This window comes from Sturnira hondurensis, unplaced genomic scaffold (genome assembly GCF_014824575.4).
Source record: "Sturnira hondurensis isolate 20B ecotype Veracruz unplaced genomic scaffold, ASM1482457v3 Scaffold0003090, whole genome shotgun sequence".
NCBI lineage: Eukaryota > Metazoa > Chordata > Mammalia > Chiroptera > Phyllostomidae > Sturnira > Sturnira hondurensis.
In genome coordinates, this window is record NW_028075721.1 from 550,338 (window position 1) to 567,831 (window position 17,494).

Genomic DNA, 17,494 nt, shown 5'->3' on the forward strand with positions numbered 1-17,494 from the left:
ATTTCCTGGAAGTCTATTTCCTTTGCCAGACTAGGGAAGTTCTCCTTTATTATTCAAATAAGTTTTCCACTCATGGCTGTTTCTTTTCCCCTTCTGGTATCCCTATAATTCAGATGTTGGAACATTTAAAGGTGTCCTGGAGGTTCCTAAGCCTCTCCTCAATTTTTTTGAATTCTTGTTTCTTCATTCTTTTCTGGTTGGATGTTTCATTCTTCCTTCTGGTCCACTCCATTGATTTGAGTCCCAGTTTCCTTTCCATCACTGTTGGTTTCCTATGCATTTCCCTTCATTTCAATTAGTTTAGCCTTCATCTGTTCCTCTAATTTGTGACTATAATCAACCAGTTCTGTGAGTATCCTGATCACCAGTGTTTTGAACTGTGCATCTGAGAGGTTCGCTATTTCCTGGTCACTTAGAGTTATCGGCTCTGGGGCTTTGAGTTCTTCTTGAGCCATATTTTGGACTGTTTGTGCCTGTTACAAATGAGGAGATGTTCACCAGGGAGGGGCAACTCAGTTACTGGGTTGTAACACTGTACTTGGGGGCAGGGTCAAAGAGGAGCAATGGCGGTCTCATCTGCTGTCTCCCGCTGCCACCGCAGCTGCCACCATTGCCAGGGCCCACGCATTCCATCCCACTGCACGCGAATGTGCGATTGCAGTCAGCCCTCCACTGCTGGGTTTGCCGCTGGGGCCTGCGTGGTCCGCCTCACTGCTCACTGTGCTGGTTTATCTGCACGCAAATGTGTGACCGAGGTCAGTCTGCCCCGCACCCTCACTGGGTCCGCTCTGCCACTCCGGCTGCCTGCGTGCCTGGGACAGGGGATCTTTCCTGCCTGACCCCCACTCCACTGCTGGCTCCGTCCCTCTTCCCGGTCCGGTTGAATGGTTCGTTGTTGTCGGACTTCTGTATAGTTCAATTTTCTGTTCTTTGGCTGTGTCTTTGTTTACTAAACCTTTGTTGAATTCAAACTTGGTTGTGGGAGAAGTCAGTGTTTCCACCTACGCCTCCATCCAAGGCTGCTTTATTTACTTAACAATTTCTCAAGATCATTCCATGTCAGTTTAGTGAGACATTCCTCATTCTTTTTTACAGCTACATGGTATTTCACTTTTAGTTATACCACATTTTATATATAATATATATTTGGATCATTCCCCATCTGTTGTCATTATCCTCAATGCTTTGATGAATGTACGTTTGTCATTTTGTTCATATGCAATTTCACCTATAGGATATATTACCAGAAGTGGGGCCAAGGAGAGTGTGCCTATAATTATGGTAGATATTAGCAAATTGCCCTTCATACAGGTATAATTTGGTAATTTACACACCTGCCTATAATGTGTGAGAATGCCTGCTCTCATCAAGCCTTACCAACAGTGTGTGATCAATAGATCGATGAAACAAAACAGAAAGTCCTAAAATGTTCAGTCAAGAACAGAAAATATGGTAAAACATTATCTCAAATCAGTGAGGAAAAGGAGGGCTTTTACAGTTGAAAAAAATCATAATAACTAAAGCTTTGCCAGAAATGTTTTCTGGAAAGAAATAATTTGGCTATGTATCCATATACCAAAAGAAATCCCAGCTTGATCAAAGATTTAAACATAAGAACTGAGAAAAATAGCCCTGGCTGGTGTCGTTTAGTGGATTGAGCACAGGCATGCAAACCAAAGGGTCACTGGTTTGATTCCCAGTCAGGGAACATGCCTGGATTGTAGGCCAGGTCCCCAGTAGGGGACATATGAGAGGCAACCACACATTGATGTTTCCCTCTCTTTCTTCCTCCCTTTCTTTCTCTCTAAAAATAAATAAATAAAATCTTTTTAAAAAGAACTGAGAAAAATAAAGAGTTATTTTATCTATTCAAAGCTCAAAAACATAAAATAAATACAACAACAAAAACATGAGTGATAAAGAATAAATGGAAAAGCTGAACTTCATCAAAATTTGTAACTTTTGTGCTGCAAACAATACCACTAAAGACTGAAATAACAATCCACAGGATGAGAGAAAATATTTCCAAATCATATACAAGCATACCTTGGAAATAGTGCGGGTTCAGATCCAGACCACTTCAATAAGGCTGAGTACTGAGATAGCGTTGTAATCTTTTTGCTGGTGGAGAATCTTGCCTTCCATTTGTATAGAAGCACAACACCTATGAAGCACAATAAAGTAAAGCACAATAAGAGATGGTACGCCTGTTCTGAGAAGGGACTTTTATCCAGAATGTATAAAGAACCCTTTCAGTGCCCAGGCTACTGTAGCTCAGTGGATTGAGCGCAAGCCTGAGAACCAAAAGGTCACTGGTTCAACTCCCAGCCAGGGCACGTGCCTCGGTTGCAGGACAGGTCCCCAATTGGGCACATGCAAGAAGCAACCACACGTTGATGTTTCTCTCCCTCTCTTTCTCCTTCCTTTCCCCTCTCTCTAAAAAATAAATAAATAAAATCTTTTAAAAAATAAGAAAGAAACCTTTCAACAATAAAAAAAAGAACCACCCAATTTAAAAAATGGATGAGGGATTTAAGTAGACATTTCACCAAAGAAGCTGTACAAATGGCCAATAAGCTTATGAAAAGATTCTCAACATCACGACAGTCAGGGAAATGCAACTCAAAACTATAATGAGATTCCATTTCCTACCCACTAGGATGGCCCCAGTAAAAAAGACAGACAATAACAAGTGTTGATGAGTGTTCAGAGAAACTACACTCACACATTGCTAGTGTGAATGTAAAATAGAGCATCTACTGTACAAAACATCCCAGCAGTTCTTCACAAAGTTAAACACAGAGTCAACATATGACTTGGCAATTACACTACTAGGTATATGCCCAAGAATGAAAACATATGTCCACACAAAAACTGGGTCACCAGTGTTCATACCAGCATTATTCATAATAGCCAAAAAGTGAAAACAACTCGAATGTCCCTCCGCTGATGAATGAATAGAGTGTGAATAGCATGCTAAAACATGGGTGTACTTTGAAAACACCATGCTCAGTGAAAGACGCCTGTTGTGACAGACCACATAGTGTATGATTTCATCTATGTGAAATTTCCAGAAGAGACATGCCCATAGAGAGAGTAGATAAAGTGGTTGCACAGGGCTTGAAAGCTCTGGAGGAATGGTTTTGAGGTTCATTTGAAGGGAGAGTAAAATATTCTAAAATTAGATTGCAACGATGGCTGCACAACCCTAGGACAATATTGAAATACTGAATTGTACACTTTTGATAGGTGAATTGTATACTGTGTGAGTTATATCTCAACAAAGCTGTTGAAGAAAAAAACAGACAAAACTGAAACATAGTGTTAGAGGTCTGGACTAGTGGTTAGGGGGAGGGCATTCAGAGCAGGAAAAAGAGGAATTAAAAAAACATGAAAGGCTACGATACATCCCAGTTGTGGAGCCAAGAAAAGAATGCACGTGAAAGGCATTAAAATGTTGAAGTTTTTTAGAGTGTAAGGAGTATTGGGGGGAGGGTTGATAAAGATAATCTAGGACAGAGACTGGATAATGTTACGTTTTTACTACAATCTACTGGGCAAAAGGCTATTTCGAAAAGCCAGTCAGAGAAAGAGAAATGCCATATGATTTCCCTTACCGGTATATGTGGAATCTAATGAACAAAATAAACTAACAAACAAAGACAGACTCATAGATACAGAGAACAGACTGACAGCTGTCAGAGGGGAGGGGAGTTGAGGGGCTGGGTGAAAAAAGGTAAAGGGATTAAGCAAAAAAATATATTACAGAATTGTACTCCTGAAACCTATGTAATTTTTATTAACCAATGTCACCTCAATAAATTCAACTGAAAAAACTCACAGACAGATCATGGTATGGTGATTACCAGGGACTAAGCGGGGTGGGGAGGTACAAGAGGGTAAAGGGGGTTAAATGGTGATGGAAGGAGACTTGACTTTGATGGTGAACATGCTATACAATATACAGATAATGCGTTATAGAATTGTACACCTGAAATCTGTATAATTTTATTAACCAATGTCACCCCAATTAAAAAATAAATGAAAGGAAAAAATAAAAATCGTAATTGTTTCCATAAACACAATTTCCTTTAGGCAGAATACTCCAATTCTCTTTGTTTGATATTCTTTACCTAGTCTGTTGGGGATGCAAAGCAAGGTACAGAAAGCGCCTTTGTGATTAGATTAACCTCTAATGCATTTTAAAAATAAACTTTAGTGAATATAATTTACTTGCACTAATGTACTTTTTATTAAACAGGATTTAAGTAAAACCTTTCTCAGGGGTGTGGCTGAGGAGTAAATAATGGATTAAGTGATAAATTAATAAATTAAGATAAGGGGTAGCAGAGAGGACAATTTTTAAATTTAATTGTTTAAGTCTTTAATTCATTGACATTGTTCAAAACTAAAAAAAAAAATTAAACAGCTCAACAAAAAGTTCCTTGCCAACCTTTTCCACCCACTTTCCATCTCCTTTCACTCACCTACCCCAAATAATCCCTTAATAATTCTTTGTGCATCTTTCTTAAGTTCGTCTATGTAAATATAAATATTTATGCTTTGTTATATTCACTTTTAATATGAAAGGTGGCAAACAATACTCAGTTCTGCATCTTGGCTTTTTAACTTAATGATGTCTTAAAAATGATTAGATAGTAAGACATAGAGAACCTCCTCATATGCATTATTTTATTGCTGCAACTATAGTTTTTATAGTTTATTATTCAGTTGGCATGAACATATCATAATTTCACTAGTCTCAATCTTTTAGGATTACAAACAATGCCATCATTAATAGCCTTCATCTCACCTGACACATATGTACAAGAAGAAATAGGATTTCTAGGTCAAAAGCATAGACATTTGTATGTTAGCAACTGTACCAATTTATATTCTCACTGGCAATATGCATGAATGCCTGTTTCCTCATGGACCCACAAACTGAGTGCGTTACCAAAATTTTTTGAATTACACCAATCTGAAAGTTTCAAAAATTGTATCACACTGTAGTCTTGATTTGCATTTCTCTTTTTATATGTGAGGTCAAACATTGATTCTACAGCTAAGAATAATAAAGGAATTATCAACCTTCTATCTAGATCAACTCCCGAAAAATAACCCTAATAGCCAAGAATTTCTTTTGAGTTGAGAGGGCTTTATTTCTGTATTCCAAACATGGACCCACCTTAAGGGATAGTCCCTCTGCCTGGAACAGTCTCCCACCCCAACTTTACATTCAGATTTTATCACACTTTTCTTACATTAAATGTCACTCCCTTGGTGAGACCTAGGTGAACCACCTGTCCCACGTAGCTACCCAGTGTCTCTGACACATCATTTTTTTTCTTTCTCTCCCTAGAACCCATGGCTACCTGATTCTCTTCTGGTTTATGTGTTGATTGACCTGTATGCACATCGTTGTATCCCCAGTATCTGACATGGTGCTTGGCACACAGTGGGTGTTTAATAACTATCTGTTGAACAGATAAATTCCCAACTTCTGGAATGAGATCAAAGGGATTAAGTTTCTAAACATTTTCTAAACAGGGTTTTTTGGAAAATGGAGTGTGGGAAAGGAATTTGGCCTTGTCCTTGGGCTGAGAATGCCTACAGGCAGCCCCTAACACTGAAACTTTATTCTTAAAGCATTTTAACTTCGTGTTAACTTTGAGCAGTGGATGTGAGACCCACCCTCGGTTAAGTTCAGGTTAGGTTTGGGACCCTGGGATATTTTCTTTCATCCATAATCACTGGATCAGGGTCCATAAATCAAATAGTTAAGACACAAAACACAAACAAGGTCATAATTTGTTTCTTCCTGCCCTCTGTTTTTCTTGGCAAGGAAAAACTCAAGCTTTTCCTGACTGGGGATGGGTAATGACACGGGGGGTTGGGTTGGGGGGTGATTCATTAAAAGTGGCCTGAGTTACTGGCCTTTTATTTCTTCTCATTCTTTCCCCTTATTGTCCCAACTCATGTAAGGAAACACATTGAATAAAATAATTCTCCTGCCGATAAAGAACCTTCCCTTGACTCTTTGTTCACTTGCAATTATGTTCCCAGAATCAAAATCTTGGAGCTTGGAGGCCAGTGTGTGGCCCAGGGCGACGTGACAGGCGTTTCTGGTAGAGAAGGAAGGCCAACAGCCTGCTTGTGGAAGCCCCTTCTTTCGCCCCCTTTTCTTAACAAAGCTGTTAGGAAAGTCTTCCTGCCCCCCAGGACCCTGTCAGGAGTTGAGTGTGGCTGTGGGTAAGTCTGTGAGCCTCAGCTTCCTGTTTCTAAAGTGGGTGTCATAATACCAGTACGTTCCTCTTAAATGTGGGACATTAATGTCAACTATTCCTAAGGCCTGGACAGAGAAAAGGAAGTGGTAACAATAAAAATATTCAATTTAATAGTACATATGGATCACAATATTAAGAGAAACAGCAGAATATGCTATTTTCATCTTTCACACTGTACACTGCTATTTTGTTTGAAATATTTTGATATTTTTAAAGAAATAAATAAAATTAAAACCATGTCTAGAAAAAGGCTGCCCAGTAATAGACCAAAAACACTAAGGGCTATCTCAGGGTGAGGGCTAAGAGTTGATTTTCATTTGCATCTTTTGTGTACTTTGTAGTTCTTTGTGCAGATTATTTGTTAGTTTTATAATTACAAAGAAACAATAATAAAATGGCATTTTATTTAAGTAGGTTTATGTGCCCCAACCTTCCATAACTTTCTGTGGAAGTGGAACAATTTGTTTTCCAAAAGTGGGCGGAGGAGGGCACGCGTGGGCCGGGAGAGGTGGGGGGCAGACATGACTCTGTTCCGGGTCAGGGCGAGGCTGTGGAAAACTACCAGTCGATGCCACACCCTCAGTGTGGTTCTGGGGAAGGCCACGGTTAAATCACCCCGCCATTGTTTTTGTTCCCCCTCCACGTGAGGCAGTCCCAGTGCCTCTCAACTGCCGTTGCACCCGTAGCTTCCTTGCCTTTTGTCATTTTTGTTACCTCCCTTCGAGCCTACTGCCAATGCACTCCACCATCTCTGCGGATTCCCAGGGTGACCCACTCCTCTCACAGGGGACCCAGCCAGGAAGGGGAGAGTGAGAGGATAAACCTGTGGGTCCCCCATGTTGTAAGTTAGGGGGGTTGTGGACTTTGGAGAAGGGGCTCAATGGACAGCACACCTCCTCAGGCTCCGAGTCAGTGGTGGCTCCGGGTAGTCAGAAGATGGATGATCTTACGGTAAGGACGTAGGTTGTCGAATGTGGCTGAGTGTGGTGCCCAATAGTCTTCCTTACACCTGAATCAAACAGACTTTCCCATCAGTCCTGGCAGCAGTGGCGCAGGGGGCAGGATGGCCTCCCCAGGTGGAGGGGGAGAGAGGACGTGTGCTCCCTCCCAGGGTCTGGTTCCTGAGGGACGGGAAAGAGGAAGACACTGGGCAACTCACACCCACTTTCTCCTACCGCTCTCCCTTCCCCGAGTGCCAAAGATGAAGGCTCGAGGAGGAGACCGCAGCCTTGACGTTAATTGATGACCTGCTCCGGGAAGGAAATACGTGGAGTGGGGAGAAAGCACTTTCCTCTCCAAAAGTTCTTACTACTTCTTGGATTACAGAACACTTTAAGAACACAGAACAAGCTATAAGCCACCACCTCAGAAACCTGCACATGAGTGCAGTTTTCAGCATTGATGGTTTGCAGTTTCAGCAAACTTCAGCATTGATGGTTTGAATCTGCCTGCCTTTCTTTCTTCTGGGCTCAGTACCCCAGCTTCCTCGGAGAAACTGTTCTGAGGCCAGTCTGTGTCAAGGTAGTGGGGCTGCCAATCAATATGCTCCGCCTCCCTTCGCTTGCAGGTGGATTTAAGGCAGCCAATCAGAGAAAGAGAACTAAGCGGGTAAGACTGCTTTACCTGAAGAATTCGAAGCCAGAGAAAAGTGAAGCTGGCGGCTCTTCACAGCTGTTTTGACTGGCAAGTGGAAAGAGTCTAAAGAATAGGGCCGACAAAGCAGAAAGTTGTCCTGGGGACACTGTTGAACCCTTGAATATAGTCATAATGAAATCTAGACTTGTTACACGAGCCGCTAAATATACCTTTTCCCACCCCCCACCCCCCCCTCAAGCTTGTATGAGGTAGGTTTCTGTCCCTTGCAACATATGCGCACACACAGAAGTTGGCCTTCACCTACAGGGGTGCTCAGACTATGAAGCCCAATCCTCCCCTGGACGTCCAGAGGCCCTTCTGTTAGTGGTGCCCATTATAAATTTGAAAATTGATCACGTACTCTACAAGATTCAGGTGGAACGGGGCACCTCATTTGGGGCAGAAGGACTTGCTTCTTCACGTGGGCACCATCTCTGCTTGCCAGCACCTTGGAAACCATACTGAAAGCACAGGCTGGAGGGCACGTAACTTGAGAGAAAACAAGTAACACGGGTGTGTTAAAATGCAGGAAATGCTAGGAGAGAGTGACTAGTCCTCTTTTTCTTTATATATCGTGAATGAGAGTTGGAGGTGGAAGTGAGAGAAAGAGAATCCTGCCCAAACCAAAGAGGATGTGTCTGCACAAGTCACCCTGCAAAGGCACCAACCTGATACGGGATGGTGTAGAAAAAGCAAAAAAGCTATAGGATAATGAGAGCTAACATTTTAATCATTTACTCCAGGCTAGATGTTACACTAAACCCTTCACATGCATTATAACAATTTTAAGTACTATTGTTACTCCCATTTTACAGAGGGTAAAACTGAGACAGAGAGATTTGGAACTGGGTGAGATGGCCCTACGAGTCACAGAGCCAGGATTGCACAAACAGGGCGGTCTGATTCCTCAATTCCTGACCACTGTGTCTTCCCCCTCTGTCCAAAGAGCTGGATTGGAATCTGGCTTGTTACCTGCTGGTTGAATGACCTAGAGCAAATAAGCCTCTCTGAGCTTATTGCCTCACCTGGAAAATTCAGATATTATACTAGATAACTTTTTTTAAAAACCCCAAACCAAAATTCTTTCAACTCAAAAATTGCCCCCCCAAACAAGTTTCAAAAACTTAATCCCTAATTTACCAAACTAGGATTTGTATTCCTGCTCTGAGCTTTCCCGCTCAAGACCATATAGATTGGCTTTCCCATGGATTTAGGATCAAAGGGCTCCTTTCGGTTCTGGTTTCCTTTGAAATGGATTCAAAGGCATGGTTTTCAAAGTGCAGGGGGAACTGGAAGGCCTTCATCCTTGCTGAGTAAATCAGCATCCCGGAGCACAGGTGACAAGTCCTGACCCATCCCGTCACTGTCTGATAAGCCCAAAGGTCACAGCTCTAAATGACCCCACTTTTCCTTCTTCCTGGCCCTTTTGTGAGTTTTCTGATAAGGTGCCCTAAGTCATCTGTGACACTGTTTTTTCTCTCTGCAAACACAATCCCCAGGGCATGCACTCCGCCTGTGAGCTCCCCAGCTGCTTCCAGCTCTCCTTCTGCTCGAGGCCCTTTAATTGCTGCATTCCAACAAATTAGCCATGTGACAGAAGATTATTTTTAACTTCAATAGAACAGCTCCTTCTCTTTTAATATATCATGCTTGGCCCACATTCCCTCGGTGAAAAGGGCACCATCGGCTACTTCTGAGAACTTTTAATTACTCTAATTGTTTGCAAAACTCTTAGAAGCTTGGGGGGAAAATGCATTTCTTTCCCCTTTCCCAGTTTTCCCATTTGCTATTTAATAGAGGCTGAAGCAGAGCCTGACCTGGAGACTTACCAGCTTTAATGGGTCTTCCCAAGTCCCCTCCAGCCTTCTCTCACCTGCTCTCAACAGGATGGGTTTCTACAGTGCAAATCCACTGGCAGGATGGAGAGGAAAAGTTCCAGAGTGACAGAGACTCCCACCCCATCCCCATGCAGAGCCCAGAAGGTGGCAGAGTGGGAATGGCTGTGTCCCAGGAAGACTGAGCACTTAGTACCTCTTAGGTCTGAGAACCTTCCAAGGTCCTGATGCCTGAGCTTGACACTGAATCTGAGCCTTTCACCTTCTAGTAAATCACACACAACAAGGTGCATCTCAGTGACGCCAGGTGCACCAAAGGCCCTGCTCCAATTTTTCTGAATTTCCTATCCCGGATATTTCTCCTATTTCAAGAGGCTAAGTGGGAAGCGTGGCCAGAAATTATTGTGATTGTATCACCTTCCCCTCCTAGAAAGATACAGAGGTGCACTGAAGTTCGGGTCTCCCTAACTTGAGAAATGTACAATTTCTTATACCTGAGCTTTGCAAGGTAATACAGATTATAACAGTATGTGTACCCTTCCAGCTACTTTGTATACTACATGAAGTTTGACATGCCATGAATTAGAAAAGGATAACTGTGTGTGTAGGGGGGTGGTGTGGATATGCTTGTGTGTTGAGAAGGGGGAAGAGAGCATATTCCAAGCAGTGAGAACAGCACGTAAGCAAGCTGTAAGATGGGGAAAAGCATGATGTGTTTGAGGAATTTTTAAAAGGCCAGCGTGACTGGAATCCACAGATAAAAACACATTATGTCCTCCCAGTACAGTTCTTCCAAATTTTTTAAATTGAGGTATAATTTACATAAAATAAAATGCCTACATTGTTTTAAAGATTTTATTTATTTTTAGAGGGGAAAGGAAGGAGAGAGAGAGAAATATCAATGTATGGTTGCCTCTGGTGTGTCCCCTGCCAGGAACTGGCCTGCAACCCAGGCATGTGCCCTGACTGGGAATGGAACCGCGATCGTGTGGTTCGCAGGCCCGCGCTCAATCCACTGAGCTACATCAGCCAGGGCAAATGCCTACATTTTAATGTACAGGTTGAGTTTTGGCAATTGCAAACATTCACCACCCCAATCAGGGTATAAACTTTTCCGTCTCTTCAGAAAGTTCCATGATTTCCCTTTCCAGTCAATGCCCCCTGACCCCACCAGCCTCAGGCAGGGCTGTTCTGATTTCTGTAACTACACACTTGTCTTGTTTATTCTTGATTTACCAACACACGAATGGAATGACTCAGTGTGAACTTTTTTGTGTGTGTACTTCTTTCTTTCTATGTTATATTTCGAGATTTGCTTGTGTTGTTCCAACCTGTGTGGGGTTTTCCTGTTGGATGTGGAGAAATAAGGTAAGGTTAATACATTCAGGCCTAACCAGAACAATTTCATTCCTGATAGACTTCTCTACAATAGGCTTAAGGCAACTGCCATAGACTTCGGCAATGCTATTTAAACACAGCAAGGTGCTTTTGATGGAAAAGAAGTTGGCAAAAAAATACCTCATACCTCACCCTTGGACCCAGCCATTCTGCACTTAAGAGTTTCTCTTACAGACAGATATACTCACACAAGTGTGGCATGTTTGTACAAGAATACAAATGGCAGGATTATTTTTCAAAGCCAAGGATTAGAAACAAAACTAATACCCATCAGTAGGGCTCTGACTGAACAAACTACAATGAGTCTAGACAATGGAACACAATACAATCTAGAAAAAAAATGAGGAGGTTTCTTACATACTGGAATGAGGTGATCCCCAAAGTGAAGAAAGCCAGACACAGAACAGTGTGTGTTCATTCACTCACTCAACAAGTCTGTGTGGGGCAACTACGACGCGCCGGCACCCCTCTCCACACTGAGCAAACAGCATGGCACGGAATCAAACCCCTTCCCTTGTGGCGCTCCCGCTCTAATGGGAGGAGTGAGAGAAAAAACAAACAGATGGAAAACATATTTGTGTGCTGTGTTATCATCCGTAACATAAAAGAATAAAAGGCAGTAAGGTAACGTAAACGCATTCTTTGAAATATGCACAAAATATCCATCTCGGAGCAGATACACCAGCAAATGGTGGCATTGGGGAAGGGAATGAGGAAGGAGAGGCATGGATAGAAGAACAAATGTTACTTTATGCTCTTTGTCTCTTCTGAACTTTTAAATTATTGAAATGTGCTACCTAATCCAGAATTAATGGATATCATTACAATTTTTTTTAAGTTGGAAGAAGTATTTGGCAGTTTTTCCAAGCACCTGGGCCCTCGAGTGGTGGGAGGTGTCCAACCATTTTTTAATCAGGACAGGAGGAAAGGGCCAGTTCCCAGCTGCCACTCAGGGCAGTGGCGCACCGAAGTCACAGTGGCACTTAGACAAGATAAAAGAGGCACGGAGAGAGAAGAAGGAAACAAAATCAGTCTTGAGTGACATATGTTTCACGGGTATTTATAAAAGACTTAGGCAGCTCCTTCCTAAATTTGAATTAATGTCAAGAGAAAAATCATTTCAGGAAGTTCGAGTTCCTCTCTTCAAACTTTTTGGGACCGTCCCATTCTGGTGTGAATCACACCAGAGCCAAGTTCATTCACAGAGAACATCTGTGTGTGTGGAGGTGGAGGGATGGGGAGCATAATAAAGAGGCCATCTGACACTGAACTTGGACACCTCTTGTCTTTTTCCCCCAGCTTCCCCTGGGTTGTCCGTTTGTTTGGTAGTAGGGGAAGGAAGGTCTATAAAACATTTATCGTTTATTATTTGGGTTTATTCATAGAACACGTGAAAGTGACAATATGGAAAAAAAGTCTGGCTAGAATCTGCACTCTTTGAATGTTTGTATTCCAGAAGCTTCCCAGAGTGGTTGTCTGATTGTTCTGTGACAATTACAAGTCTCATTATTGGCTGCTCGTTCACCAAAATGGAGGGGGGCCAAAAAAGTTTGGCTTTAAATAACAAGTTTATAAATATTTATCCTATCTCACAATAAATTACCCCCTTTCAAATCCTACCAGCATTTTCTTCTATCTTTACTAACTTTTAATTACTAGTTAATATCAGAATACATTCTATCCTTTAAAAACATTAGTGTTGCAAATAAAGTTTTGTTTCCCTTTCATCATTACCCACAATGCAAATTTAATTGGGCTGGAGAGTGGCTGGCAATAAATTACTTTATTATGGTGATTCTAATATGCCGCAGACTGTGAGAACCACTTGTCTGACTGATACAGGTCCCCAATATTTTAGAAACTCACTACCTAGAAATGATGGGAAATACGTGTTTTTCAATACAAAAAATGACTTTCTTTCTGTAAATGAAGAGTGAGACTTGTCTTTTCAGATAGATTGCATTTCAGCAAAACACTTCAGTGAACTGTGCAAATAAAAAGTCAGTATGGAATCCTAGAATGGAAGCTGAAGACAGTGAGACCTTAAACTTATCCAATGTATAAAAGTTGTTTTGACCTGGGCATGTTCCACTTCTGTAGATTATTAAGATGTGGCCTGAGACTAGGGATTGAGAGAAAACTGATTGAAGAAGTTTCTTGGAGAGAGAGAGGACCCCTGTGGCCCTGGCTGGTGTGGCTCAGTTGGTTGGAGCATCGTCTTGTAACTGAGGGGTCGCAGGTTCGACTCCCATCAGAGCACATACTTAGGTTATGGTTTGATCCCAGTTTGGGTGCCTACAATCCCCGGCCTGGGAACTTAGGAGAAAGCAACCAGTTGATGCTTCCTTCTCACATCAGTGTTTCTCTCTCCCTCCTTCTCTCTCTTAAAGCAAGGGAGAAAGAATGTCCTCGGGTGAGGATAAATAAATATATAAGTAAAAGACCCTGTGGAAGGGCCAGGCTCAGGCACTCGAGGACTATCCTGTCCAACACAGTAACACGGCTGCATGTGATTAATTTTAAATGTAAGTGAATTAAAATGAAAGCAAATTTAAAACCCACTCCCCCAGTCATAATAGCCACATTTCAAGTGCTCAGAGGCACATGTTACAAGTGGCGCCCATGCTGGGCACAAATATAGAGCATACCCATCATTAAAGAAAGCCCTATGTACAGGACAGTGCACTCCAGAAATTATCATCTAGTCACTAGTTTTTAACTTTCTTTCTTGAAATGTAATTACTTTATTACCAAGCCTTCAACAAAGTCTTAAAAGAATAAGATCACTTATTGCATTTATTGATCACTTAGGTATCGGTCAGTTTTCTTGGTTGCAGCCAACAGATTCCTCTCTCGCTAACTCAAGCACAAAGGGATTCAGTAGAGGGTTTGGGTAGCTCACAGAATCCTTAGGAAAGTTAAGAAATAGACTCTAGGCTAAACATGCAGGAATGAAATTACACTTCTAAAATTACTCTCTGGAACTGGTTGACAAGCAAGCCGCAGTCTCTGCCACCATCCAGAAACTTCAGGGCTGCTAAGCTGCCACCGCAGCTGCTGGCTCCGGAATCACGTTGCCTTTGCCATAATCAGCACCAGCGAAATGAATGTTTCACACCTGCTTCTGCCTCCACATAACTCATGGTTCTAAAGTCTGACACAGTGGAATCCAAATCACAAACACAACCGCAGCTGCAAGGGAGTTTGAGAAATGTAGTGTTTAGTTTTCCAGCCTCTGTGGTCCAGGAAGCGGAGCAAGAAAAGGGGTTGGAATGGATTTTGAAAGAACCATCTAAAGAATCTGCCACCACCTACTATATGCCAAGTTCTGTCAACATGCCTGAGCTCATATTTCATTCGTACAGGAATTCAGTCCAAAAGGCCCGCAATGGCCCCCATTTGACAGAGGAGGACACTACAGGAAGTGGTGAAGCACATAGGCAGGTCTTAGTTGTGCTTTAAGAAATTAAATGAAGGCCTTCTGCCACTCTCAGAGAGAAGTAAAGTGAAGCAGGGAAGGGACAGCGGCCTGGAGAGGCCCAGATGGAAGACGACAACCCCCGAGAATAAAGCAGCAGTCCCAAGGTGACAAAGGACAGCCAAATGAATTTGAGAACGCAGGGGTGGTGCTGCTTGCTGTACGAATTCACGCCAGGCCCCAGGGTCCCTGCCCTCTCCACACATCCATGCTGCCCCGACGGGAAGGACCAGAACGTACACACACAACGAAGTTGTAAGAGCACCTCCCTGGTTAGGTTCTGACAACCCCAGTTGCCCTTCTGTGGCAGGGACCAGAGTGTAAACGTGAAGAACTCAGCAGGAAAAGCTTCCAGAAGGAGGTGAGTTTTCAGTTGGTTTTTAGAGGACAGCAGAAGTGTTGGCGTAGGTATGGCTCTCAGAAGGCAGAGGGTTTCACTTGAAAGGTCTCGCATGCCCTCACGCCAAGATTCAGAAGTTGGAGGGGCAGCCACTGTAGCATATCAAAGCGATGTCCTTGACTGAGGATAAAAGAGATGAGTCAGTGTTTGAGAGAAAATAAAAATAAGCTGGTTGGGAAGGGAATTGACTGCAGGATAAAATCATGTGAAAACCTTTCCACAATTATAGTTACATTAAAACATTAGTAAAGTATGTATTGAAATTCAGTTTGGAACAGATTGGAAATCCCGGGCAGTAGGTCCTGGAAATTTTCTCAACACTCCAGGCTGACTCTCCTGATTTGCCTGGCATGAGGTCTGCTCCTGTTCCGGCCCCCCTTCCCTGTGCTGTAGCCCAAGGGCTTGGTCTGGGGGCTCGGACCGCTTTGCCTCATCATTCTCCCCCAGAAACATTCTTAGAGGGTCAAAAGATAAATATGTCAGAAAGAAGAACAAACCTCAGGGAAATTCAGAATAACCTGAGAAAAGGGCATTGACATCCCCGAATTTGGTTGTAGACATGATTCTGATTTTGCTTACAATTTTTCAAACAATATCATCAACTAATATGTTTAACAAGTCTTCCCATCTGCCAGGTTCAATGCTAAGCAACTTAATAATGCATTAAATCATTTAACTGTCACAGCAATTACCTTTATGAAAGGCTCTCCCCATTTTACAGATGAGAAAACTGAGGCTGAGAGGTTCCACAGCTAAGAACTGGACTCCATAGCCCAGGGATTTAACCATCCTGCCATGCTGCTTTGATTTCCCCTTCCTTATCTGTGTTTCCCTATTATTTTTCACGTGTTGTTTGCTTATTTGGTGGCCCCTCCCTCCTCCAAAACATAGGCTTTTTAAAAATTTTTACTTTGAGAGTATGTTTATTAAAGCTAGGGACAGTGAAACAAAGCGAGGGCTTACGATAGAAGAGGCAAGATCATAGCAACAGGACTGAGTTGAGGTGGGGCTGCCTTGGCCCTTTAGAAAGAAAGTCAGGGAGGCAGAAGAAGTGAGCCAGTTGGGGTGTGTGGACTCAGGGAACAAGTTACAGAGGCAAAAGGAGGGCCCTTGGAGACAGGTCCGGGGGGGTGAGCCCAGGACTAGCTGCCCCTGCCTGCTGCTCCCCTGGTACAAAGTCTCCTGGGAACCTTCAGAGCTTGGGAGAAAGAAAGCCAAGATACATGCCTAAGGAAAGCAGTGGGGCGGCGGGAGGGAAGGCGTGGGTGTGCTGGAGAGACAGAGAGAGAGAGAGCAAGCACCAGAAGTTTCTTAAGGTGTGATGATCACGTCTACTTCATCTTTTGACACCCTTACCCCCAACACCTGACAAAGACTAGCACATAGCGAGTGCTTAATACATGTGAGGGGGATGGAGCTTTGGGACACAACAACCATTCGCTTCACACACTTATCCTGGCCGCGCTGCAGCATTCGACTGCTTCCAGGTAACTCGCTGATGAAGTGAGTCCTCTCATCTCATGTAGTGGCCATGGTCAAGTGTGAGGGCCTTGGAGCCAGTCACAGGTTTGGGTCCTGTTTCAGCCACATATTAGCTGTGTAGCCCTGTGCCAATGTTGAAAGAAAATTACAATACATTTTGGAATTTGTTAAGGGTTATCTGCAAAAAAAGAACTGCTGTTGGGGCATGAAGTAATAGCTGGAAAAGTTTATGATTCAGATGCTTAAATATATAAGTATTAAGTTGCTTAAATATACACTTGAGAAATGTGGTGGGTGGGCAAGTTCTCAGAGAAGCCCAGGGTCTCACTAGAGCAGCTGGCAGCCCCCTGACCCTCTCAGGCCCCTCCTGTTAAGAAAGACCAAGCAGCAAATACAGGGACTTGTGGTTAAATGTTAACTTGTGTTTATTTCTCTACAACTGCCTGCTGTTTAATTTGGCCAACCCAGCAGAGATTCTTTCGTAAGCCTGCGTGTAATTTCTAAACACCAGACCTACGACCTTTACACACACGCTAAACATTTACAGAGTGGGAGAGTTCTCCTTTTTTCTCCCTCAGCAAATTGAATAAATACCAACATCCTCCTCTCCCCTCCAGAAGAGATTTTTTGATCTACACTGAAGATAAACTGGTAATAATTCATCCTGATCAGCTAAGGGCTGTAAAGCAGATTCTTTCATAAGCCAATTAATATCAGAGGGCACCAGGGCTTGTTTCTTCCTGATGCTGACTTAGATTCTTAAAGCCATGGGATTTTAGAGAGAGAGACCTTTTAAGATTGTCTCATCCGACGGTATGATTTTAGTAAGAAAACTCTGAGCTCCAGAAAAGAAAAACGTAGTTTAGACTCACTCAGATGTCAATAAAGATCTGTAGAGAAAATATTTCATCACAACAATACCTACAGCATCTTAAAGCGAGGTATTGCTTTTTGTTTCTTTTTTATAGTCTGGTGATCC

At 42.7% G+C, this 17,494-nt stretch overlaps 1 protein-coding gene across 1 annotated transcript in view; it reads right to left on the reverse strand.

The window, feature by feature from the left end:
* Positions 1-2,065: 2,065 nt before the first annotated feature.
* Positions 2,066-17,494, reverse strand: part of NIP7 (nucleolar pre-rRNA processing protein NIP7) — a 70,927-nt gene continuing 55,498 nt past the window's right edge. The window contains exon 6 of the mRNA XM_037041399.1: positions 2,066-2,164. Within this exon, the coding sequence (XP_036897294.1) occupies positions 2,081-2,164 (84 nt within the window). The 3' untranslated portion in view covers positions 2,066-2,080. The remainder of the gene's footprint in view (positions 2,165-17,494) is intronic.